Consider the following 23,943-nt stretch of genomic DNA (forward strand, 5'->3'; position numbering starts at 1 on the left):
CAAACTTGGACAGGACTGCAGTCCTGCCACCGCGATTGCCGATAACCAGTTCTGTATCAGATCTGTTGCAGCCCCTTTTTTTGAGATTTGGGTTTGGAGGAAAATAGAGAGGGTTGTGTTTTCTGACACTTGGTGAGTTCCCTGACACACCGGGGACACATATTCATGTATACAAGACGTACAAAAGTGCATTTTGCATGATAGGTCCCCTTTAAACTGGTACTGTATCACAGATGGGAGGTGCACAGCCCTTCACTGTGAATACAGATCATGATCCCAAAGGTAAACTGTAATTAGATGCATCTGTAATTAGCGCGCCCCTTAGCCATATATAAAAAGTGCTTATTAGACAGGATTCGACATCACTTGATGTGCCAACACTATATCAAGGACATTTAACTATGAATGCAGATTTTTCAGTTTTTACACTAACTTGCATGTACAAAAATGACTGGCTTCATCTCATAGTTGGCAGTTTGACACAAATGATTAAACTTATTTTTGTCACATGTTAAATAATTGGGTTGGGCAGATTGGTCGGCAGACGGAGAGAATTGCTCATCTGTTCTGGATGGAGTTGAAAAAATACATAAGTCGTTGCTTCCCCAATTGATGTCCCTAGTGTTTATGTTGATATAATAAATTGTGAAACCTTGAATATCTGGGTAGATCTATCCTCAAATCATGTCAAATATTTTTCTACAATAGTTACAATTATAAAATGTAATTCTTTAGTGCAGCAGTATTTCCCCCTCCATCTGTGCCCATGATTATGTTTTTTTCAAGTCTTGTGACTTGTAGACTATTAGATTTTTGTCCTAATGAAAGGCATTTCACGGTTTTTGACACAAATGAGTCTTCTCAAAGTTTTCAGTCACTCGAGGGTTTTCAAACACAGCACTTCACTATGCTTTCTCAGAGCATGAATATGCTAATAACAATCTCTTTTGAATCTTCTTTGAATGCATTCATAAGTCTCTATGTTGTTCCTAAACAATAAGGAAGCCTTGGTGCTACAGATGCTGCAGCTATGCAGTTGTACACACCCATACATGGGATGAGTTGTAACTATACTTTGTTCTTTGTGTATTTTAGATCCTATCAGTTGTTTCCGATATAGTACAGGGTCTGTTTTTCTCATTCTGCTCTCCTCCTCTTTGCATCTCTAAAACTAATGTTTGTAGAGTCTTATACGGAGGATTACGTTGTGTTTGTCCTAGCTTTCTTTTATGTTGTCCAATGAATCTTCAGCTCAGTGTTCTCTGTGAGAAAGGTTGTTAAAAGAGGAGAGGCAGTTGTTAAGGGGGTTTAGTCGGATACAGGAAGTAGCTTAATGTGATGCATTATGAAACCCGTGAGAGGAAGGAAAAGCTCTAAACACAGTAAAACTGAATGAAGAGTAACCTTATTTACAAACTATATCTGTGGTGTACTCTGATTTTCATATCTTCGTATGAATGAAAATCTTAACCACAGAAGCATGAGTTTTAAAATAGTCGGCTGCAATGTCAAGTCATTAGTTGAAGTAAAAACACTCATAAGGTTATTTCAATTCCTAGGGTTAGTATGTGTAATAAAGAGTGCTAATGTAGGCATTGTGTTAGCAGGTTGATTTGACTAATGTGTCTATTAGACCAGGGTCCAACTCCTCTGCACTTCACAATATCCAAAAACCATATTTTGCATCACAAAGGAAGAGACGTACAGTATAAACATCAGGGGCCTCATTTATAAACGGTGCGTACGCTCAAAAGATGGCGTAAATAAAATGTTACCTCTCATTTATCATATATGAAGAATTCATTTGCAAACATTAATTAAAGCCAATCTTAAAATGATTAAACAAATGCCTGTTTGAGACTCAGTGCACACAAAAACCTAACTTGGAGAAATAAATATATACGGATATGTTATTTAAAACCACCTCGAATATGTTGTCTTAATGTTATGACATGTATTCTCATAAATGATGCGGTATGCAGAAGGACAGGCTGCATTGGAGACGCTGCGCACAGCTGATGACAGCTGGAACACAAACCACCAAATCAAAAGATAAACATCACCGGTAATTGACTCCACTCCAGCAGGGATCCCCCGATACTTTCTTACAGTTTCTCATCATGGGGGGGGGGTCTCCTGTCCCCGGCGTAAACACACTGACACACTGCCTGAGGAAGGTTATGTGTATTTTGTCATTAACTTTTTTCGGACCACTTATTTATTTATTTTGGTGACGATCCGACCTCCATGCTCCTACTCTGGTTCAAACTGCATCCACCAAACAATGTGATTTGTCTCCACCTCCCCAAAAGAACCAAAATATGACACGGTGTGAGACGTCTTTTTTAGCTGTTCTGTCGTCAATTCCTGCGATCTTCTCCATGCAGTCAGTCAAAATGAATATTAATACGGGGCGTTTCTTTGACTATTTATAGGCAAACATGGGCGTTACGTGAAGCCCGCAAAAGCTGCGCCGCATTTCGAGTTGATTGTGATTTATAAAGGGAAACCGGCGTAGGACGTGCCGCACGCAAGTCCTACGCCGATACGCATTGTTTTATGAATCTGAAAAGGTCTGTGCGTATACATTTGCTTTGTCCTACATAAGCAACCTTCCCATATTAATCCTACGCAAGGCTTTATAAATGAGGCCCTTGGTGATGCATTGTTAGCCTTTTAAACAAACACACAGCCATCGATGTTTGAACATTGCCTTTGTACTAAGACAGAATTAAAGGGGAAGGGGGGAAAATGAACGCAGAGAATGAATAATAAACACATTTTGTGCTGACACCCAGTTTAGCCAGGCACTTAGCAGCAAGGTCAAGACATGTACTGTAGAGAGACCTGAGATCAGTCAGGGCTTCAGACTTTGTGGCCAAACAAGACGGAACCTAGAGCATTGTGGGAGTGGATGGTTTGGACAGAATTGCTTGTACTTTTCAATGAGGAACGTACACAAAAGGGACGTGACATTTGTCTAATAGCGAAAAAAGGAAGTACACTGACTGCGGGAAGAGCCTGAAAGTCATATTCCACTTTGGCCCTGCCTCAGGCTGCTGCCTGACCTCTCTGTTTATGTAATTGATTGAATCTGTATACAAGTCGAAATGCATCATGAAGAAATAACCTCTCAATTTAAGTTCCTTTTGATAGGACTAGTGGGTTACTTCACCAGACCTCTTAATGTTATCCAGGCCAGTGAGGATGTGCAGGAAAGAAAGAAGCCAAGTCAGCATGTTCACTGTTCAGACGAAAATTGCTATGGAGGTGCTAAAAAATGTTGTCCATACAGTAGTTAAGCATGCATGTATACTAAATACAATAAACCCTTGCTTTCAACACTTAAACTCACTTGATCCTCTCAAAAATGCATAACACATGACCCATTTTCAAACAGAATGATATGAATTTGGCAACAATTCACAACCGATGGTGTTGGCACACCCCACAGCAATCAACTACACGCACACACACACACACACACTTCCTTCCTACTATTTGACAAAGTGTAGGATGTTTCAGAGTGACTCATTAACAAACAGTTGACATACGATAAGTGACGACCCTTTATCTTAAAGTCACAGAGAGGCCAAATGTGGATTCAATTACATACAAAGAATACAGAATTACATTTCTTGAGTAAAAGTTCATTATTCTGAAATCATCTGGTATTACATGTCTTTCAACCTATAATCCTCTAACCCACCCACCTTCTTCTTCTTAGCTCAGGACTGCTTTTGTTGTATTTTGTTGTAAGGCATCTTTAAGCACTGGGAATAGCCCTTTTATTAATATGATGTATTATTGTTATTAGACTATGCTGACAAGAGTTACGCCTACATGTTTGAATTCTTTTCTATCCAATTGTCTAGAAGCTTTTAAATGGGCAGTTGTAGATTTTGTTATTCTATTTTCACCTGTCTGGATCTTATCTCAGCACACAAAACCTCAGAAAGCCTAAATAATAGGAGCTTCTTATCTCTTTCCTTCTCCCCTCGTCCTGCAGATGTCAGAGACATTGTAAATCTTGAGATCACAAGTTATCTGTTCTCGCTGCATCTGTTCAGGAAACCCATCTTTGAAAGACTGTCACACATTCAGCTTCCTATCTCACGTTCACTGATGTTAAGCGACTGCCCGCCTGTTGTACTTGCTGCTGCCATGTGTGGTTTGTGGCTTTGTTTCTGACTCATCCTGTCTCTGTGTTCCAGGTACAAGCGAGTCTTCTCAGTGGGGACGCATGGCATTACCACTTACAACCCGGCCACGCTAGAAGTAACAAATCAGGTCAGTGTGTGTGCAGGCTGGGGAACAGGAACTCCGGTGTCCTTCAGGAGCTTTTTCTTCACTGTCGCTATCAGTGCCTCACAGGCGCTTGTGGGATATGCTGATCTTGGTCCCATGTGACTATTGAAAATCCATTTGAAGCACACTGTTCCATTGCTAAAAGCTGAAACAGAATTATTTTGCTCAGCCTTTAAATATTCCCATCTTTCAGCACTGCTGTGCACACATTACAGCAGCATGTCTCAACAATGATAAGAACTTGAAACATATACTAAATCAATACCCATTACTCTCTAAACCACAGCCATAACCCCCGCAGTCAAGAAAATGGCTGAACAGCAAATCCTGAATCATCCGTTCACGCGTCATGGTTGTTTTAAAGGAATTACTACACCAAGTGCTTTTTGTAAGGGAGTATATGAGCAGGCCAAATACAAATATTTTCTTCTCCTTGCTAACAATTGTCATAACACGTGTAAATAGTGTTTATTTTGATTGTAAATAATTGTTCTTTGTGTACTACCATGACCTAACCATACGTAACAAACGAAAACATTAAAAAAAATGACCCTGTTTATCTTTGAAAAGCAGTATTTGATAAGCGTTTTATTATAGACACAAGAGATTGGATTGTTTTTTTAATAATGAACAGTATTTGTCAGCAAATATCACTGTTCCTATAAAGAGATTGGATTTGGTATTCTGTTATTCATTATCTGTTCGTACAACAGATTTCACTTATTGGTGCATAGGGGAGAAGTTATAAACAAATACATGAATGTAAACCTAATACATCCCCTTACAGAACATATAACGTTTTATAAAGCATTTATGAAAGGCTGTGGCTCAGTGGAAAGTGTCCTGGACTTCGAATTAGGGGATAGCAAGTTCGAGTCCCACTGCAGTCAGCATGTCGTTGTGTCCCTGGGCAAGACACTTCACTTCAAATTGCTCCTGTGGGGATTGTACTTTTTATACTTTTTTTTCATGTTGAATCTGCCTGTGTACTGTATGTGTGTCTATTAACATGTTTACCTCTGTGTTGTTGCTGTCTGTTTTACCAGTGGCCTTACGGGGACATCTGTGGCATCGGCCCTGTAGGGAAAGGCCAGGGAACAGAGTTCAACCTTACATTCCGCAAAGGCAGCGGCAAGAAGTCTGAAACGCTCAAGTTCTCAACGGAGCACCGGACAGAGCTGCTCACAGAAGCTCTGGTGAGGACAAACACTTATTACTTCACTGCCTTCAGTCACAATGACCAAGCAAACGTCATGCACATATCTATTTAAAGGGTCTCAGCAGGGGTGTTTTGAAGTGGCTGATCCACGCTGTTTAGTGTGCGTCACAGCTGCACATTTTGCTGTACTGTCTAAAATAAATGTATTATACACTGTTTTGGAATGCGCTGCTTGCACATCAAAGGACTCCCTGTTGGTTTTGATCATAAATGTGAATTAGCAGATTAGTTTTGTTGCTGTAAAGAGAGAAGGCTCATTGTGCTCAACAGAAGGGAGGATGGGATTGATTTTCCCTGCAGGAAAATTAAACATAAGTACAACAGGGATGATATAAGAGCATGCTGTGTAAATAGGCACTTAAACCTAATGCCTTCTATTTCTTTGTTTTTCTTACTCACAGAGATTCAGAACAGAGTTTTCAGAGGGAAAAATAACTGGCAGGGTAAGTACTGTAATCTATCAAATAAAATAATACATGTTCGTATGTCTTGACCCCCAAATAAATGTTATTTACCATGTGTGACCTCTCACAGCGCTACAACTGCTACAAGCACCACTGGAGTGACACACGGAAGGCAGTAAGTTTAGAGGTGACACCGGGGGGCATCGACCAGATCGACCCGCAAACCAATCGGGTGCTGTGTTCCTACGACTATCGTAATGTGGAGGGCTTCGTGGAGCTCTCTGACTACCAGGGGGGGTTCTGCATCATTTATGGAGGCTTCAGCAGGCTGGTATGCATTCATAGGGTTTTTTTCCTCAGTGTGTATGCTTAAGTGTGAATGTTGTCTTCATATTTCCTTTCCCCCTTGCTCTCAGCATCTTTTTGCCTCCGAGCAACGGGATGACATCATCCGCTGCGCCATCGAGCATGCTGGGAACTTCATTGGAATGACCCTACGACTGAGGAAGGAGGCGTTGACGTTCGAGGACTTTGTGACGGACAGGTTGGGGAAGTACAGCTCGGACGAGAGCATCACTTCACTGGCCGAGTTCGTGGTGCAGAAGATCACCTCTCGACACCGGGTTAGAACATCCTGCTTCTGCTTTTACCTCGTAGTGCTGTATGGGGGGTTTATTTAATCTTATCAACACATTTATGGATCTTTAAAACTAAATCTACAAATCTAAATTTGAGTAATAAATGTGTAAAATAAAGCTGTGAAAGGTTTTAGCTTTGAAGCATTCTCTGGTTTCTTTCCTCTGCGAATTCACTTCTTGCATAATGACACAAGCAAATAAGTCACGCTGTGTTTACTTCCAATGTAGTATGAATGATCCTTTGGTTATCAACTGATGCTTTGAGGAATTAGATCTTGATAGTATCTGCTTTTATAATTTCCTTTTTTGAAGCAACATTCAATATGTTTTTTAAGTTTGACGATGTCCTCCATTAGGAGCCTGTTAAGCGCATCCTGGCCCTGACAGAGACTTGTCTAGTGGAGAGAGACCCGGCTTCCTACAACATAGTCACCATCAAACCCTTTGGAGAGGTGAGCACTAGGAAACGAAAGCAACACCAATCATTACAATTTCAGGCTGAAATGTTTACACTTAGCATTTTGTTCTGTCTCGTTGCACTCCTGTGAAGATAAATGTCAATTGAACTGCTTGCCTTTGATTCATTATGTATGAACGACATCAAGTTAACAGCTGGGATGAAAGCACTTGAGTCTGTGAAATGAGTAAACTCTCCCCTCCTCCTACCTTTTTTCTCTCACTCCTGTCCTCTTGTCTCATCTCCCTTCAGGTGTTTGCTCTCATCTGTGACGTAGACAACCCTCAGGTGTTTACAGTGGAATTCATCCGAGGTCAGATCAGAAAGTTTTCCTCCACAGAAAGGTACGCAGAAGTACACACCTGTCTTTGTGTATGTAGTGACGCAATGGGCCCTGAGGATTTGTTAAAACGTTTCTCCTTATTTACAAAATGAGTAATATGCTTCTGTGTGTGCTGCATAGCAACTATATCTTTCTTACTGTGTGCTGACTGCTCGTCCTCCATCACACAGCATCATTTATAATGCATTTAGCTGAGTCTATTTGTATTTGCGTCTGTAGGGACTCCCTCTTAGCCAGCCTGCTTGATGGAGTCCGCGCATCAGGCAACCGGGACGTGTGCGTCAAGATGGCCCCCACGCAGCGAGGGCAGAGATGGGGCCTACTGAGCATGCCCGTGGACGAGGAGGTGGAGAGTTTGCATCTCAAATTCCTGGCAGCACCTCCTAGTGAGTCCGAGCCCTTATTCTCATGAGATTCATTCATTTGAATTACCTTCATGAGGTGCAAGTAGTAGACAACATATGAATGACAAACCCTTTAAGCTCCTCGTGTGTTCTTTGTATTGAGAAGCTAATGATGATAAACATCAGCATGCTAGCATGGTCATTATTAGCATGTACTTTGAAGCACTGCTGTGCCTGCCTCAACTATTTCCATAACATTTGAGTCACAGATATATACATTTCTTTTAAAACAAATACCCAGCGACCTCTGAAAAACCCAGAAGGTTGTCTAAAAATGGCAACTGTTGTTTTGAAGGTATTTTCAGAATCCTTAAAGATTGTTCTGGCCGTCTGCTGTAAAAAATGTTCCATCTGTTCTAAGAGAGAACATACGTCATTGCTCTTTTTGGAAACCACAAGCAACATTTTTATTGTGCAGCAGAACATTTTTAAATCAAGATGGTTATAGACGCCTAAAATAGTTTTTGAGTATTATGGAAATGCCATCAGAACGGTTACAACTTGGATAATATACAGAGTTTCACTGTTGTTTGTGTCTTTACAAATGTATAAAATGAGATGGTTACTTGTATAAAATGCTAGTACATGGGTCATAAACAGGGTTCACCTGGTGCTAACAGTTTTTCGTAGAGGCTCTTAGTCTTTATTCTTTTTTTAATTGTTCTATCCCCCATTTCTCTTTTAGATGGGATCTTTGCAGATGCAGTGTATAGATTCAACGCCAACATATCCTACAGTGGAGTGCTGCATGCAGTAACCCAAGATGTGAGTGTGTTTAATTCAAGTGATTTATGTTTAACTATAAGTAGGATCCACACTAAACTGTTTCTTCTCTCTCCAGGGTCTTTTCTCTGAAAACAAAGAGAAGCTCATCAGCAACGCTATCCTGGCTCTTTTATCCCAGGAGATGGAGCTGCCCACGGTGAACGCCGAGCTGGAGAGCCAATTCCAGGCCATCCGCCGCCTGGTGGCCTCCAAGGCCGGCTTCCAGGCCTTCACCCAGCTTCCCAAGTAAGAGCGCAGCCGTTGTCACTCTTCACTTGCGGTTATTTCTTTAAAGTGCATTTTTCTGTTGAGCTGCTGGTAACAGGCATGCTCTGTCATTCCAAGGTCTGGTCAAGGGTCTGGAGTCACAGATGCAACGTAAATATGAATCCATACATCTCAGTCTGCCCTTTTGCCTGTCTCTGTTACTTATCCTTCTTGTTCTTTTCTAACGTCTTTCCCAGCTGTCTGTCGATCAGCCTCTTTTATCTTTGATCTGCTTTCATCTCACGCTTCTAGACAGGCACTTCAGACAAGAGGTTATGTCACTTCCCTGTGCTCAGTAGTCCAGCTGTCTGCCGCTCTTTGTCTTGACCTTCCTCTCTCGACATCTCATACTTCGTCCATTTCGTTCCCAGTATCTGCTTTGCCCATTCTCTCTTTTTAGATTTCCGTACATCACAATCTGAGAACCCTGCCGTCTTTCTGGGTCACTGAGATGTATGAGAGGAACTGTATTTACTGTTTATTATTTGTTCCTGTGAAGCAAATGAGAATTGGTTTTCCAGAAAGATCCATTGCTAGAGTAGCTTGGTGTTTCCCTTAAAAACCACAAGACACAGATCACTTAAAAAACATAAATGGTTTATTTTTGAGAGGAAATCCTCTCTTTTATATTGCTACACTTAAAGTTAAATAGAAGATCTGACACAGCAAACCACTTCTGAAGCAATGAATTATTTGTGTATCCAACCCCAGACCTCTTTTAAATAACACCGTATTTGTATGTTTTTATATTTCTGTCTACTTATGCCTACTTTTAGTGCTGTTAGTAAATCTCTGAATGCATGTATGTGTGTTCCAGGTTCAGAGAAAAATTGGGAGTAAAAACAGTAAAAGCTTTAAAAAGGAACAACAACGGTGTGACACATGCTGCTGTAGACATGCTCTGTGCCCTCATGTGTGTAAGTATAACCTGAATATCTAGACATCAGACAACTGCAAACACACAGTACATATCAGCCGCTTTTCTTTCATCGTGCTGTTCGCCTGAGACCTTCTCGTTCATGTTTCTCTGCAGCCGATGCACGATGACTATGACCTGAGGCAGGAGCAGCTGAACAAAGCCTCTCTGCTGTCCTCCAAGAAGTTCCTGGAGAACCTTCTGGAAAAGTTCATCACTAATGTGGTACTGTTCTTTTTACTGTCTGAAAGCTAGATAGAAAAATCAAGGAATTTAGAAGTGGTTGTACAAAAGTCATTAAGTGCAGTTTCATAAAGCTCCTAATTTCTTGTATGCAAAATATTAACCCTTGTTTCTTTTTTTAATTCTTTTTTTTTCAGGACCATGGAACAGGAGCTCTGGTCATCAGCTCCTTACTGGACTTCTTAACATTTGCCCTGTGCGCCCCCTACAGCGAGACCACCGAGGGGCAGCAGTTCGACATGCTGCTGGAGATGGTTGCCTCCGATGGACGCACGTTGTTCAAACTATTCCAGGTAATTGACTTGTCTGAATCAAAACCCTTCTGCCCTAACTATAATATGACTGATATAAATTCAGTAGATGCCTGTGTGGTCAATTGTGTTGTCCTTATCTCTAGCATCCCTCTATGGCGATAGTGAAGGGAGCAGGCCTGGTGATGAAGGCCATTATTGAGGTAAGACTTTCTGTGTGTTTGGTGGACAAATATGTCCTTTTGAACCTGAATGTTTTTATGTGTTCATGCTTTGAGATGATTACCAACCTGTGTGTTATACGTAGGAAGGAGACAAGGAAATAGCCAGCAAGATGCAGGACCTGGCTCTGAGTGAAGGGGCTCTTCCAAGGCATCTGCACAATTCTCTGTTCACTATCAGCGCTGACCAGCGGATGCTTACAAACAGGTCCAACCTCAATAGATTCCAAACACTATTACCATTATGAAGTCATTTTTTATCTGTTGGTTATTGTAGATAGTTTAATAACAGTTTAATAATTCTCTCCATGTACAGTTTCGTACAACAAATATTTTTCTTCTATAAAACACATAGCAAAATAAATCAGCTTCTTCTATTCTTTTCTTCCTCAGGCAGTTGAGTCGTCACCTGGTGGGACTTTGGACGGCAGAAAACTCTGTTGCCATGAACCTGCTTAAAAGAATACTGGTATGCTACAAACAGTGTGATGCAGGCAAAGTACCAGAATGTAAGCCAATGATTTTCTCTTGCGGCAGAGGCTCCCTGTTTAAGTGTTAACCCTTTTTGCTTTGTCTTGTGTGCTCTCAGCCAACAGGCCTGCTTGCTTACCTCGACAGTCCTGACCCCGTCCCAGAAAAAGATATGGACAGGATGCACATCCGGGATAACTTGAAAATTGCCACGGTATCTGAATAAACACATCCCATCTTTTCAGTGTGAATATACGGCGATATTTGCCCTCTCTTAATGTCGTTTCTTTATTTCTTTCTCACAGGACCAGCTAAATCGAAACAAGGTGCCCGACTGGCAGCGGTTAGCCGGCAAAGCAGCCAAAGAGGTGGAGAAGTTTGCCAAGGAGAAAGCTGACATAGTGTTTATGCACTGGAGAGATAAGATGGGCATCGCTCAGAAGGAGGTGAGGATATATTTTAGTTTGCAGAAACGCTAAGGGGCTGATTTCTAAAAGACAAGCTACTGCTGCTGCTGATGTTTCTGCTCAGATGTCTTTAACTGATACTCCTTTTGGCTGATGCTGAGACAGTGCTGCCGTATCCAGAGGCAAACTAAATAACTCACTTTTCAGAGCTGCCGCTGTTATTTTGCATGCAGAGGTGCCTGCTCTGATGCTGCCTGACCTTTCGGAAACTGCTTTGTCATGATATAATCACGTTTGATTTTTCTTCAACAGCATATCTGCTGTTCAAAATGCTTGTGCACATTTTTCATACATGTTTAACATAATTGTTTTCTTTAGCTAAGACTTTCTATCACAGGAATGTCTGAATGTGACAGGGTTCCCACAGATCCCTAAAAGTTGAATTTATTAAACTTAAAATACTCTGATTGTTTTATTGGTATCAAACAATCCGAGTCTTAAGATTTCAAGACATTTTATTATTATTTTTTTTACATAATTTCGAATTAATAAATCACATCTATTAAAACTATATCAACATTTCATGCAGATCAGGATAGCAGGATTGTTTGTGGGCCATTATGCACTTTCTGCTAACTAGCGACAACATGGGAAAGTGCAAGGTCAATGAAAACTTGCTATTTAACAACGTTTTTGCAGCATGACTAAAACCTTTGTGTGTTTTGTTGTTCAGGTATTTAAATTAAATAAATAATAAAACTTGAAACCATATGTATTAAAGGCAGTGGAAATCCATGTCCAGAGTTATTCTGAAGTTTGTTTTAATTTTTTGTTCTGAGTGGCATTAAAAATGTCTTGATAATAAATTGCCCTAAGCTGTAACAAAGCTGCGTGACCATGTGGTATTTAAACTCTAAGGTCACCCTTCTTTTAAAAAAAACTTCTGTTAGGAAAGCTGCAAATAGTCGATGTAAGGCTTTTCAGATTGAACCGCTGTTGGTCATTTTTACAGAAAGTTGTGGGTGGGTTGAGGTTTGCGATTTCATTACAACTGTTTACTAAAACCATGGACTAATACCGCCTGCTCATTGAAGTTTTAACAAAAGTGAAAATGTGTGTTTACTTTTAAAAAAAGCTATAACCCCCAAACTTGCTTCATCTGAATGTCACCGAGCTTCCTTTCCTCAACTTTTGTTTTGAGTGACTCATATTGGCTGATCAACTACATAATATGATTGGCTTGCTTTCACTGAATTTTGCCAAATCACGATCAATGTTTGCATCACATATTTGTTGTTAGCAATTCATAAAGCTAGTCTTGAAAAAAATATGAATCTTTTAGCATCATCAGCTAAAACATCTGAATGATTTTATAATGCATTTGTATGTCAATCTCTTTGTATGATGTATTCCAGTGACCTGTCACCCTTTTGTTACTATTGATCTCTGTTTGATCCGAGGAACAATAACCTCTCTGTGTTGTATCTGCCCCACCCTCCCCTTGTCTTGTTTCTCTGCTGTCAATGACAATGCAGCAGGACAGAAATAACCTGGTAAGTAGGACTGACCCATGGGATCCATGCTGTGTTTTTCCATCTTCTTTCTCTTGACCAAGCCATTTTTCCATCTTCAAGTGACACATTGGGTGTGTTTTTAAATTCAGCCGGGCGATGACCTATTATCATTTACAAGGAATTTGTACAAGTCTTTAAATAGATGTAAACAAATAAGAAGTTATTAACGCATTATAAACTAGACAATAAAATCACACATCTGAATATGTCAGTCAATATAGGACATGTTCAGATTACCTATCATTTACTTTGTCTCAGCTAAAAGAGACACTCATCCCTCTCTTTGTTGAGACATGAAGGTTGCTATTATAAATGCAAGCATACTGTAGCACCTTTGGAACCATACAGTATATTACACTCCTCACACCATATTTGATTGGGCAGGAAATTGGCCTTCTTGCCTTCTGCCACAAAAGAGAAATGCTGCTAATAATAAGGCCATTAGAAGTTGTAATGCTTGAGAAGTTAACAGCTCTATGAGAAACCTTATCATAACCGTCTCGCCCAGTAAGAATTACAGAGCACACCCAGTTTTGGGATCCCACCTTGTTTTCTATGTTGGTTTCGTTGATATCATTGTTTTTTTGGGGGGTTTTATGTCGTATTGTTTCTAATACCTTTTCTCCATTCTCTACAACATTTGTGTTACATTTGTCTCCCCATCATCTCATTGTTGGTATCATCGTTTAACCTTTTGCTCATATTGTTGCCATCTTAACATCACTACTCTGTCATACTATTATTTAAAAATGACACATTTTGAATGCTATTGAGAATGATGGACTGACTTGACACAGCTCCTTAAGCTTCAGTCTTTCCTTTTTGATTTCAGAACCCAAACCAAAAGCCTGTCATCCTGAGGAAGAGACGCCAGAGGATAAAGATTGAAGTCAACTGGGAGCTTTTCTACTACAGGTACAACATGTCCCAATAAAGACACCAAGCCAGAATCCAGCTATGTTGAGACCCCATTGTCTGGATAACTTTTGTGGTGCTCGTCCTGATTTGATTATACTCAAGAGTGCAGAGTCTATGTAATTAGGGATGTGCCTCTGTATGCTAAAGAGACTTCCAAAACGCTGTTGCCGCTGCATCTTCTTTATTTTGACTTTACACCTGTTTGGCTTGGGTACACTTTCTTTGGCCTTTGAGCCTTCCAAATCTAAATGCCTCTTCTCAAGATTCCAGCACGACCACGCACGGTCTAACCTCATCTGGAACCTGAGGACGAGAGAGGAGCTGCGGGACGCTCTGGAGGGGGAGATGCGCTCCTTCAGTGTGGACCGTGAGCTCGGCAGTGCCACCGTCATCTCCTGGAACCACCAGGAGTTTGAGGTTTGTGCTCGGATGGGATCTTTTACTCACTGTTGCCTGGGCAATGATTTGATTATAACCAATAATATCTTTAACACACTAGAGTTTTAGGCCCCACCAGTGATACTTGAATCCCTCAAAGAAAGATAGTGTTATTTCTTAAAGGAATACATATAAAGACACACTTTGCTCACATTATATGTTTTTATGTGCAGGTGAAATACGAGTGCCTTTCAGATGAGATAAAGATCGGGGATTATTACCTGCGTCTGCTGCTTGAGGAGGATGAAAATGACGAATCAAATGCCATCAAGAGATCGTAAGACTACAAAACCTACTGCACTATTATGTTCAGTCAGTTCAGAATCCAAATAGATGATTCATGCTTCTCCCTCTCTTTGTTCTCAGATACGAGTTCTTCAATGAACTCTACCACCGCTTTCTGCTCACACCCAAAGTATCCATGAAGTGCCTGTGCCTGCAGGCGCTCGCTATAGTCTACGCAAAGTGCTTTGAGGAAATCGGCCCCTTCACAGACACTAAATACATTGTGGGCATGCTGGATCGAGTAAGTACAAACTGGAACAGCAAGATCTGATTTGTTAAATGTCTTTGAATGAATCCGCAAATCTAAAATACACTTTTGTTGTTATAGTGCACAGACAAACTGGAAAGAGACAGAATCATCATCTTCCTCAACAAACTCATTCTGAACAAGGTAAGCTATTAAGAGCAACAGTGCCTTTTTTTGAATTGCCTTTTTATTCAACCCACCTTTCAATCTCTCTGTCAATAATTCATTTTTTGATCTGCAGAAAAATGTGAAGGAGGTGATGGACTCAAATGGAGTGCGTATATTGGTGGATCTGCTCACCATGGCTCATCTGCATACCAGCAGAGCTACTGTACCCCTCCAGGTAAAAACATGGCTTCTGATATTATATGAAAATAATGTCTCTTTTGATTCAGTAAATTACACATGACGCTAGACTTATTTAATCTGTGCGGCGTGTCAAACTGAGGGCGTTTTTTATTTCCACAGAGCAACGTTCTGGAGGCATCACCAGACATGAAGAGGGAGAGTGAGAAAGAGTGGTACTTTGGGAACGCAGACAAAGAAAGAAGGGGACCATTCAGTTTTGAGGAGGTATGGCATCTGTCAAGCACAGGCATTTCTCAAATGTTATTTGAAGTCCTGCTAAGACCGGCGTAGCAAAATATGATAACGCATAGATAGAAATGTCCCTCTTAAAAAATATATTCATTGCATTCTTCAGTTATTGATATGTTATTTTCATTTGATTGGTCTTTAGCAGGTACTTTTTTTTACAGAAACCACCCCATACTCATCTGTATTTTTTGTTTAACTTCTCCAGATGCAGGAGTTCTGGAGCACAGGAGTCCTGACAGCGAAGACACGCTGCTGGGCTCAGGGGATGGACGGCTGGCGCCCCCTGCAGGCCATCCCACAGCTAAAGTGGTGCCTCCTGGCCACCGGACAGGCGGTGATGAACGAGTCCGACCTGGCTACCCTTATCCTTAACATGCTCATCACCATGTGTTCGTACTACCCCAGCAGGTGTGTAGAGCAGACCATTCTTTTGGGGTTGTATATCTAGAAAACAACTCTTCTCCTTTTTGGAAATGTCTATTGTATGGCATCATAAAAAGCAATAGCAAAAATAAATAAATAAATAAATAATTAAAAAATAAATTTATTAAAAAATAAATCAATAATCAATAAAACAAATCAATAAGCAAACTACAATACTTAGTAGAAACTAAGTATTGTAGTTTGCTTATTGATTTTTTTATTTTAACTTTTACCTGTGACTATACCTGTTTCTTTCTCAGGGACCAAGATAATGCCATTATCCGACCTTTGCCTAAGATCAAGAGGATGATCAGTGACAATGCTTGCCTCCCTCACATTGTTCAGGTATCTTCATAGTAATCAAAGCTTTTTTTCCATCTTGACAATGTTGTCGTTTCCACTTGTTGTATCTTAATTGAATAGAACTCCATGTTGATTATCTCAATGTATTTCTTTGTCCACTCCAGCTGCTCCTGACCTTTGACCCAATCCTGGTGGAAAAGGTGGCTAACGTTCTGTACCTGGTGATGCAGGACAACCCCAATCTGCAGCGCCTCTATCTTACTGGGATCTTCTTCTTCATCATGATGTACACAGGCTCCAACGTGCTTCCTGTAGCAAGGTGAAAACACACACATCAGCGCTAAAAAGCTAATGTTTAAAGGTCATTTTTGAGATATTTTGTCTATATTTAGAACTGTCATGGACTCATGATGACTGACAGTTATGTGTGCTTTTCCTTTATAATCCTAATTATTCAGTTGGTGTGCTTTTTGTTTCTTGGCGTCGAGAAAACATCTTTTGAGTAATGTCGATGCATTATAAAATAAGAAAGACATCAGCACTAGTAATATGCAATGATGATATTGACCGAGAGACATTCCTTTGTTTCTTAAAGGTTCCTGAAGTACACTCATCTGAAACAAGCCTTCAAATCAGAGGAGGTAAATCTGACTTATTTTCAAACATTTTAACATAATAATGTACTGAGTGTATATTTTGAATCTAACCTCTGTGGTTTCTCCCATTAGTCTAAGGGTACGGACATAGTCCAACGTAGTGTTCTGGGCCCGGTGCTGCCCGAGGCCATGGTGTGTTATCTGGAGAACTACGAGGCGGAGCGCTTCTCAGAGATATTCCTTGGAGAGTTTGATACCCCTGAAGCCATCTGGAGCAGCGAGATGAGGTAGGGATCTGTCTCTATTGTGTCCAATTAGTGTCTTTAGAAAGTCAATGAAGAAGATATTTAGAAGTGCAGCAGTTAAAGTCAACTTGTGGTTTAAAGAAATGTTAATTAGGTTGTGTTTTAACTCTCTGTTTCAGACGGTTGATGATTGAAAAGATAGCTGGACACATAGCTGACTTCAGCCCCAGGCTGCAGAGCAACACGCGGGCTCTCTACCAGTACTGCCCCATCCCAGTGGTCAACTTCCCTCAGCTGGACAACGAGCTCTTCTGCAACATCTACTACCTCAGGCATCTGTGTGACACTATCCGCTTCCCCAACTGGCCCATTCGAGATGCGGTATGTTCCTAATTGTTCTCATTTATTCAAGCTTCTACATCCTTATCAAAGTCCTGCTTGTCTAAAAAAGGCTTCTTTAAAACTATGATCCCCCTCCGTTAATCCTTCAGGTGAAGCTGCTAAAAGACACTCTTGAAGCCTGGAAGAGGGAGGTGGAGAAAAAGCCTCCCTCTATGTCTGTAGATGATGCATTTGAAGTCCTCAACCTCCCCAAAGGACAGGGACCGTGAGTCGACTTTGATTAGTCTTTTATCCTAAATTATCTTAATTGTTTAGTAACAACAAATGTAGATGCTGTTGTTGAATTATGTGGATTGAAACACTTGGACTAAAAAAAAAAGTTGTAATTTCTTTTGTCAGGCACGAGGAGAGTAAAATCAGGAAAGCTTACTTCAGGCTGGCGCAGAAGTACCATCCAGACAAGAACCCCGAGGGCAGAGTAAGTACTTCAATCATTACTGACATGATTCATTTGCAAGGGTCTAGATACGGTAGCTACATCCACATATTTATTTTTTTCAAATCTTTCAGGACATGTTTGAGAAAGTCAACAAAGCCTACGAGTTCCTTTGCACAAAGTCTGCCCGAATCCTGGACGGCCCCGACCCAGAAAACATCATCCTCATCCTCAAAGCTCAGAGCATCCTGTTCAACCGGCACAAACAAGGTATGCAGATAGGTTGAATAGGAGTGAATGTGTGTCATTGTGGTTAGAGATTTTTAATGAACACCCTTATTATTGTCTCTAAACAGAGCTGGAACCTTACAAATACGCGGGTTACCCCATGCTCATCAAAACAATTACCATGGAAACAGAGGATGAGCAACTCTTCTCCAAAACCTCCCCTCTCCTCCCGGCTGCTGCTGAACTGGCCTTCCACACCGTCAACTGCTCGGCTCTGAATGCAGAGGAGCTGCGCCGAGACAGCGGCATAGAGGTATACACACAAATCATTAAATATCAACCAATCTAAATGAAACATTGTGAGGAAATGTGATTTAAATAAAAAATGTATTGTTTCCTTTTTTCAAATCAGGTGTTGCTGGAGGCTCTCTCTCGATGTGTTGGTGTATTGACAGCATCCAGCAAGCATGATGACATGGCTGTTCTGGTAAATGACCCATTATTAACCTGTAGGGACATTCCTTTCCAGAGATGAGTACTCTATTGCTTATAACTTGTTTTCAATACTTGTGCCACAGGTGTGCGGGCACATCTGCAAGTGCTACAGTGTAGCAGCCCAGTTTGAGGAATGCAGGGAAAAGATTGTGGAAATGCCAAATATCATCAGGGACCTCTGTCACATCTTGTTCTATGGAAAGGTGAGGACCCGCAACCACGATGTCTATTTGACATTGACACGATTATTTTGTATCCATTAAGGATTTCCTCTTTTTGCTTGACTAAAGATATAAAAAAACATGCTGAAAGTGCATTATCTGCACAACCAATTCATCCATTCAAGTATTTTAATAATTTATCCATAAAGTTGTCTACGAGTAAAATAAATAAGCTTTATTTTTCTGCCATTACCCGTTGCAGTCGTCCTTATTTCTTGTTTGTGGTCGCAGTTTTTGCAAGTTATTTAGAAATATATGTGAATGCTACACCTAGGATGTTAGTTTCAGCTTTTTAATGTTCTCCCCTTTGTGTCCTCTCAGGGTCTCCCAAAAACCGCCGCCCTGGCTGTGCAGTGCGTGAGCTCCTTCGCTGTGGATTACTTCCTGCAGACACACCTGTACCATGCCGGCGTGCTCTGGCACCTGCTGGTCCGCCTCTTCAACTACGACTACACCCTGGAGGAGAGCGGCGTGCAGACCAGCCAGGACTCAAACCAGCAGGAGGTCGCTAACAGCCTGGCCAAGCTCAGCATGGTGGCCCTCAGCCGTCTGGGAGGCTACGCCCAGCCCCCCCCCACCACTGACGGGGACAATCCTGTTTCAGAGACTAATGGCATCGAGGGAACCCCTCCGGAGAACCCCACCATCCGCAAGAGCTTAGCAGCCATGCTGTCACCGTACATCTCAAGGAAGCTGGGAACAGGATCTCCTGCTGAGGTATGTTGCGCAGGTGGAGGTCAATGTTTTACATTCATAATCCCCAACACCATGCTGAGCGCCACATGTTGTGCTTTTAGGTCTTGAAGCTGCTGAATAGCAACTCAGAGAACCCGTATCTGATCTGGAACAACGGAACACGAGCCGAGCTGCTGGAGTTCCTGGAGATTCAACAGGAGGGAAACATCAAGAGGGTATGAACATCATATAAAACCATACATTTATATTAGTATATAGATATTATTCATACACTTTGTCAAAGTTAAAAAAAAAATTAGTTATTCATGTTTTTGTCTATGGTCTGTTTATAGGGAGAGAATGATAAAAGCTTTGGAGCAGAGTTTCTGTTCACTGATCACAGCAAGGAGCTGATAGTCGGGGAGATATTTGTCCGGGTCTACAATGAGCAACCAACTTATCCTCTTGAGGTGAGTGTAACAACAAGATACTACAATAAAAACATTTAAGTTGCTTTTATTGATTGTTTATTGTCTGATTTCTATTCATATTGACCGCAGTGTTGACTAAAAGCTTGTTTTAAGTGTCTTTTATTTGTCCCATTTTATTGTCTATTTGGTTTATTTGTCCTTTCAAATGGACTTTAAAGCTTTTATAATGCTATAATGTGTTCCCATGTCTCTTTTCTCCAGTTCCCTAAAGTATTTGCTGCCAGTCTTCTGGACTACGTGGGCTCTCAGGCTCAGTACCTCCACACTCTGCTGGCCATGAGTCAGAGTAACAAGGTAGAGTCGCAGCAGCATGCTGAGAGGCTGCGTTTCGCTGAGATGTCTTTAGAGGCTCTCCGCAATGTCATCAAGAACAACCCAGGTGAGATATCACCCTTCTTCAACTTCCACTTTGTCTGTGTATGAAAAACAATGTTTTTGCCTGGGATGTCTCACCCTAAGTTTCTTTCTAAGCAGTTATCTATGTATGATTTCAGGTTCGGAGTCAGAGTGCATCGGCCATTTCAAACTGCTCTTCTCTTTGTTGCGGGTTCACGGAGCGGGCAGAGTACAGCAGCTCGTTTTGGAGGTACAGGATCTTAGTCCTGCTGATGTCTGAAAACTGTAGTTCCTAGTGTCTTTGCAGTTCACTCATTCTGGTTTCTTTTGCAGGTTGTGAATACAGTCACGTCAAACCAAGAATGCGTGAGCAACATTGCTGAGTCGCTGGTGTTGTCCAACCTTTTGTTGCTGCTGCACTCACTCCCCTCCAGTAAGAACATTTTAAATCAGAAAACAAGTCACCGGCTTGCAATCTGTGCTCCTTGTTGCCTCCTTTTACTTATTGCAGTGTCTGTGGACTCAAATGTGTATTTTTTTCACAATTCAGGCAGGCAAATGGTGCTGGAAACCCTGTATGCACTGACTTCCAACACAAAAATAGTCAAAGAGGCTATGGCCAAAGGTCAGTGTAATTATTATTTTTTCCGACCCACATTTATGTAGATTTTACACAAACAGATGCTCATGTTCATCTGTTTGCTCTCCAGGTGCTCTGATCTACTTGCTTGACCTCTTCTGTAACTGCACACATCCGCAAGTACGCACACAGACTGCAGAGCTCTTCTCCAAGATGACTTCAGATAAGCTAGTGGGGCCAAAGGTAAGACTAGACGAATACAAATAGAAAGAAATAAAAAGATAAATAACTGTCCTGTCCTCCTTGCGTTATATTGCATTGTCATATATTCTATTCTCTGCCAGGTGCGTCTGACGCTGATCCGTTTCCTTCCCGGTGTGTTCATGGACGCCATGCGAGACAACGCCGAGGCAGCAGTGCACATATTCGAGGGAACGCACGAGAACCCTGAGCTCATCTGGAATGACAACTCAAGGGAGAAAGTGTCGACAACTGTCCGGGAGATGATGCTTGAGTATGATATATGCCCAATTCAATACCTTATTTTAAAAGTATCCAGCTGAGTAGTCTGAAGTTTGATAAGTCTTAAATATTGGAGTACCCTAACTGTCCAATATGATGCTTAATATCATCTTTTTTTCATATTCTTTTATTTTCCAGCCACTTTAAACAGCAGAAGGATAATCCTGACGTTAACTGGAAAGTAAGTGCAATAATATATCCCCAACATTAAAACCCCGATATGTTGTGTGTGATTTTTCTTTGTGATCTTACATTCTTTGTTTGTATGCTTAGTTGCCTGAGGACTTCACAGTGGCTTATGGAGCAGGGCAGGGCGAGCTAGAAGTTGGTGGAGTCTTCCTGCGCATCTTTATTGCTCAGCCCGGCTGGGTGCTGCGCAAGCCTCGAGAGTTCCTGGTGTCCCTCCTGGAGACCCTGACTGAGCTGCTGGAGAAAAACAACCCCAATGTAAGATGTGTTACTTTACAGAGAAACTCAAACCGTATTTGATGATTCTACAACTTCTTACACTCGCAATTTCCCTTCTTCCTGTCATCTCTGGTCTCTTACAGGGTGAGGCCCTGGAGACAGTTACCATGGCAGCAGTGTGTCTGTTCAGCGCGCAGAGCCAGCTGGCTGACCAGGTTCCTCCTCTGGGACACCTGCCTCGCGTCCTGGCATCACTGAGCCACAAGAACAACGCCGTGCCCAAGAGCTCCATCCGCCTCATACATGCTCTATCAGACAATGAGGTGAGGAGACAAACACAAATAGGGGGGAGGGGGGGAGCTGCAGCGAGCCGTTTAGTGGAGAAAGTGAATACTGCTGAATACACATACTTTACAGAGACTCGCTGCAGCTCCCCCCCTCCCCCCTATTTGTGTTTGTCTCCTCACCTCNTCTCCTTAAAGAACCTGATAAGGAGAATGTTTTATGACAAAGTCAAGTCGTTATTTAAGAACCCTACAACGCACACGTTAGTGAGAGAACTCCAGATACGGTGTCGTAGAAGTATATATAACCGCAACTCCCAGTCCTGAGACTGACCGGTGAGGTCTTCCGAGGATAAAAGAAGAACAAACTTTCGGTAAGACAACAACTAAATGAAAGACGACGAAACCCAGCAACAGGACAACGTATTGGGTTAGAAGACAACGTCGAAGTTAACCACCCTGTCTACGCCGGGAATTCAAGAGGTCGTTTTTTTTAAACAAGTAACTATTTGACTCTTAAGTAAGAAAGGAGCTACTACCGTTAGACGGGGTCCGGAACTCCGTCGTTTCGTCCGGGGGTTTTGGTACTACGAGGGGAGGTGGTATGAAGTGTCAACCCGTACCTGCACAACTACGAACCACACGACACGGAAAAAAAAAGAAGGTGTGTTATTCGCAAAACACACAAGCGAAGGTTTGTTTGGAGTTGAAACGCAAAGTAGACAGGTGTCTTACAAAAACGGTCATCGACGACACCCTGCTAGGTCCGACGGGAGAGAAAACGTTTGAAAGTTTGCACGTCACGTCCCGTTACAAAAAAGACTTGTCGTCACCGAAGGAGGTAAAATACCCTGGTTAAATACGTCTTTAGGTCTTAATGTTTTCCGCGAAGTGTATGAAAAAGACGGTTGACGTATAGTAATGATTATACGAAAAGTAGGGGGATTTTCGGACGGCTATTCGTTCATAATAAAATCTTAATTTTTTGATCGACTTTGTACCGAGTATAATCCAATTACCGTCGACAAGAAGTTTGAAAAAAGACAGTCGAAACTCCCTTTTTTTCCATCCCGGGGGTGTTGTGCGGATTGTTATTCAGTGCATTACCGGTTACAATTGCGAAATAATTTTATGTGTTTATGTTTTATGTTGTACTTGACCTCGTTAAGGAAAAATTTTTTTTTAGGGAAACGATCTTGTCACTATTATTTTGTTAACGAGGTATTCCAGAAACCACGCAGTTTTGTTTGATGATATGTATTATGATGTTAAAGACACCACGGCTAGGGAAACGATCTTGTATATGTACATAAAGATGAAACGGTGTAACGTTAGACAGGTTTTTTTACCTTTTCTTTCTTGTTACGACTGATTAAAAAGCCCGGGTTTTTCGACACAGAATAGTGTCGGTAATCACCGGACGTTAACTCGGACGAAAAACGTGACGTGTAAAGAAGTTTTTGCGCCCAACGGTCGAGTCACCGCCGCTGATACTCTAAATAAAACCGCGCTCTGTACACCCCCCATCGAACTGTAAAGATCCTCCCTCGAGTTTGTAAATCCGCAAAAGGGTTAATTACATGTCCAGAGAATGTGCACCGAATATAACAAGATGGCGTTTATGTGTCTAGCGATGGACGGCTAGACAATGTTAATTTCCGAGCCTATTAGTGGAGTGCCGGTGTATTCCACATAGGCTCCGTCCCCCAATTTCACACGATAAAAATATCATACAAGTCGAAAGGGGAATTGAAATAATGACCAAAGAAAAAAAAATGAAAGTATATGATAAATTAATGGCAAAAGTAATATAAGAGACATAAAAAACATATTGATATTACTAAAGAGTATTTGTACACGGATTTTTGCGCTTTATTAGACAATATAATTAGAGCCGACTGGGTTTGGCAAACTCTGGGGTGAACTCTATTGCATAGTGTCTCGTCAGGAAAATCGATTCAAGTGAAACCTCGGACGACGACTGG

At 41.4% G+C, this 23,943-nt stretch overlaps 1 protein-coding gene across 1 annotated transcript in view; it reads left to right on the forward strand.

Annotated features, from left to right (window-relative positions):
- LOC104955470 (dnaJ homolog subfamily C member 13) overlaps positions 1-22,285 on the forward strand; it is a 41,128-nt gene extending 18,843 nt beyond the window's left edge. The window contains exons 3-54 of the mRNA XM_010782796.1: positions 4,215-4,290; positions 5,355-5,504; positions 5,929-5,970; positions 6,062-6,262; positions 6,348-6,554; positions 6,926-7,021; positions 7,279-7,370; positions 7,589-7,755; positions 8,459-8,538; positions 8,615-8,784; positions 8,884-8,916; positions 9,623-9,722; positions 9,839-9,946; positions 10,102-10,257; positions 10,362-10,418; positions 10,523-10,644; positions 10,830-10,905; positions 11,026-11,121; positions 11,213-11,353; positions 12,850-12,867; positions 13,721-13,803; positions 14,070-14,223; positions 14,418-14,521; positions 14,611-14,770; positions 14,858-14,920; positions 15,018-15,119; positions 15,245-15,349; positions 15,579-15,781; positions 16,057-16,141; positions 16,264-16,418; positions 16,695-16,740; positions 16,828-16,982; positions 17,120-17,321; positions 17,432-17,547; positions 17,682-17,760; positions 17,853-17,988; positions 18,075-18,259; positions 18,359-18,433; positions 18,525-18,644; positions 18,984-19,379; positions 19,460-19,573; positions 19,691-19,807; positions 20,030-20,207; positions 20,323-20,414; positions 20,498-20,597; positions 20,715-20,789; positions 20,875-20,987; positions 21,089-21,258; positions 21,405-21,447; positions 21,540-21,713; positions 21,818-21,997; positions 22,157-22,285. Of these exons, the coding sequence (XP_010781098.1) occupies positions 4,215-4,290; positions 5,355-5,504; positions 5,929-5,970; positions 6,062-6,262; positions 6,348-6,554; positions 6,926-7,021; positions 7,279-7,370; positions 7,589-7,755; positions 8,459-8,538; positions 8,615-8,784; positions 8,884-8,916; positions 9,623-9,722; positions 9,839-9,946; positions 10,102-10,257; positions 10,362-10,418; positions 10,523-10,644; positions 10,830-10,905; positions 11,026-11,121; positions 11,213-11,353; positions 12,850-12,867; positions 13,721-13,803; positions 14,070-14,223; positions 14,418-14,521; positions 14,611-14,770; positions 14,858-14,920; positions 15,018-15,119; positions 15,245-15,349; positions 15,579-15,781; positions 16,057-16,141; positions 16,264-16,418; positions 16,695-16,740; positions 16,828-16,982; positions 17,120-17,321; positions 17,432-17,547; positions 17,682-17,760; positions 17,853-17,988; positions 18,075-18,259; positions 18,359-18,433; positions 18,525-18,644; positions 18,984-19,379; positions 19,460-19,573; positions 19,691-19,807; positions 20,030-20,207; positions 20,323-20,414; positions 20,498-20,597; positions 20,715-20,789; positions 20,875-20,987; positions 21,089-21,258; positions 21,405-21,447; positions 21,540-21,713; positions 21,818-21,997; positions 22,157-22,285 (6,397 nt within the window). The remainder of the gene's footprint in view (positions 1-4,214; positions 4,291-5,354; positions 5,505-5,928; positions 5,971-6,061; positions 6,263-6,347; positions 6,555-6,925; positions 7,022-7,278; positions 7,371-7,588; positions 7,756-8,458; positions 8,539-8,614; positions 8,785-8,883; positions 8,917-9,622; positions 9,723-9,838; positions 9,947-10,101; positions 10,258-10,361; positions 10,419-10,522; positions 10,645-10,829; positions 10,906-11,025; positions 11,122-11,212; positions 11,354-12,849; positions 12,868-13,720; positions 13,804-14,069; positions 14,224-14,417; positions 14,522-14,610; positions 14,771-14,857; positions 14,921-15,017; positions 15,120-15,244; positions 15,350-15,578; positions 15,782-16,056; positions 16,142-16,263; positions 16,419-16,694; positions 16,741-16,827; positions 16,983-17,119; positions 17,322-17,431; positions 17,548-17,681; positions 17,761-17,852; positions 17,989-18,074; positions 18,260-18,358; positions 18,434-18,524; positions 18,645-18,983; positions 19,380-19,459; positions 19,574-19,690; positions 19,808-20,029; positions 20,208-20,322; positions 20,415-20,497; positions 20,598-20,714; positions 20,790-20,874; positions 20,988-21,088; positions 21,259-21,404; positions 21,448-21,539; positions 21,714-21,817; positions 21,998-22,156) is intronic.
- Positions 22,286-23,943: the final 1,658 nt, after the last annotated feature.

This window comes from Notothenia coriiceps, unplaced genomic scaffold, assembly GCF_000735185.1.
Source record: "Notothenia coriiceps isolate Sejong01 unplaced genomic scaffold, NC01 NC01_scaffold00024667, whole genome shotgun sequence".
NCBI classification, from domain to species: Eukaryota; Metazoa; Chordata; class Actinopteri; order Perciformes; family Nototheniidae; genus Notothenia; species Notothenia coriiceps.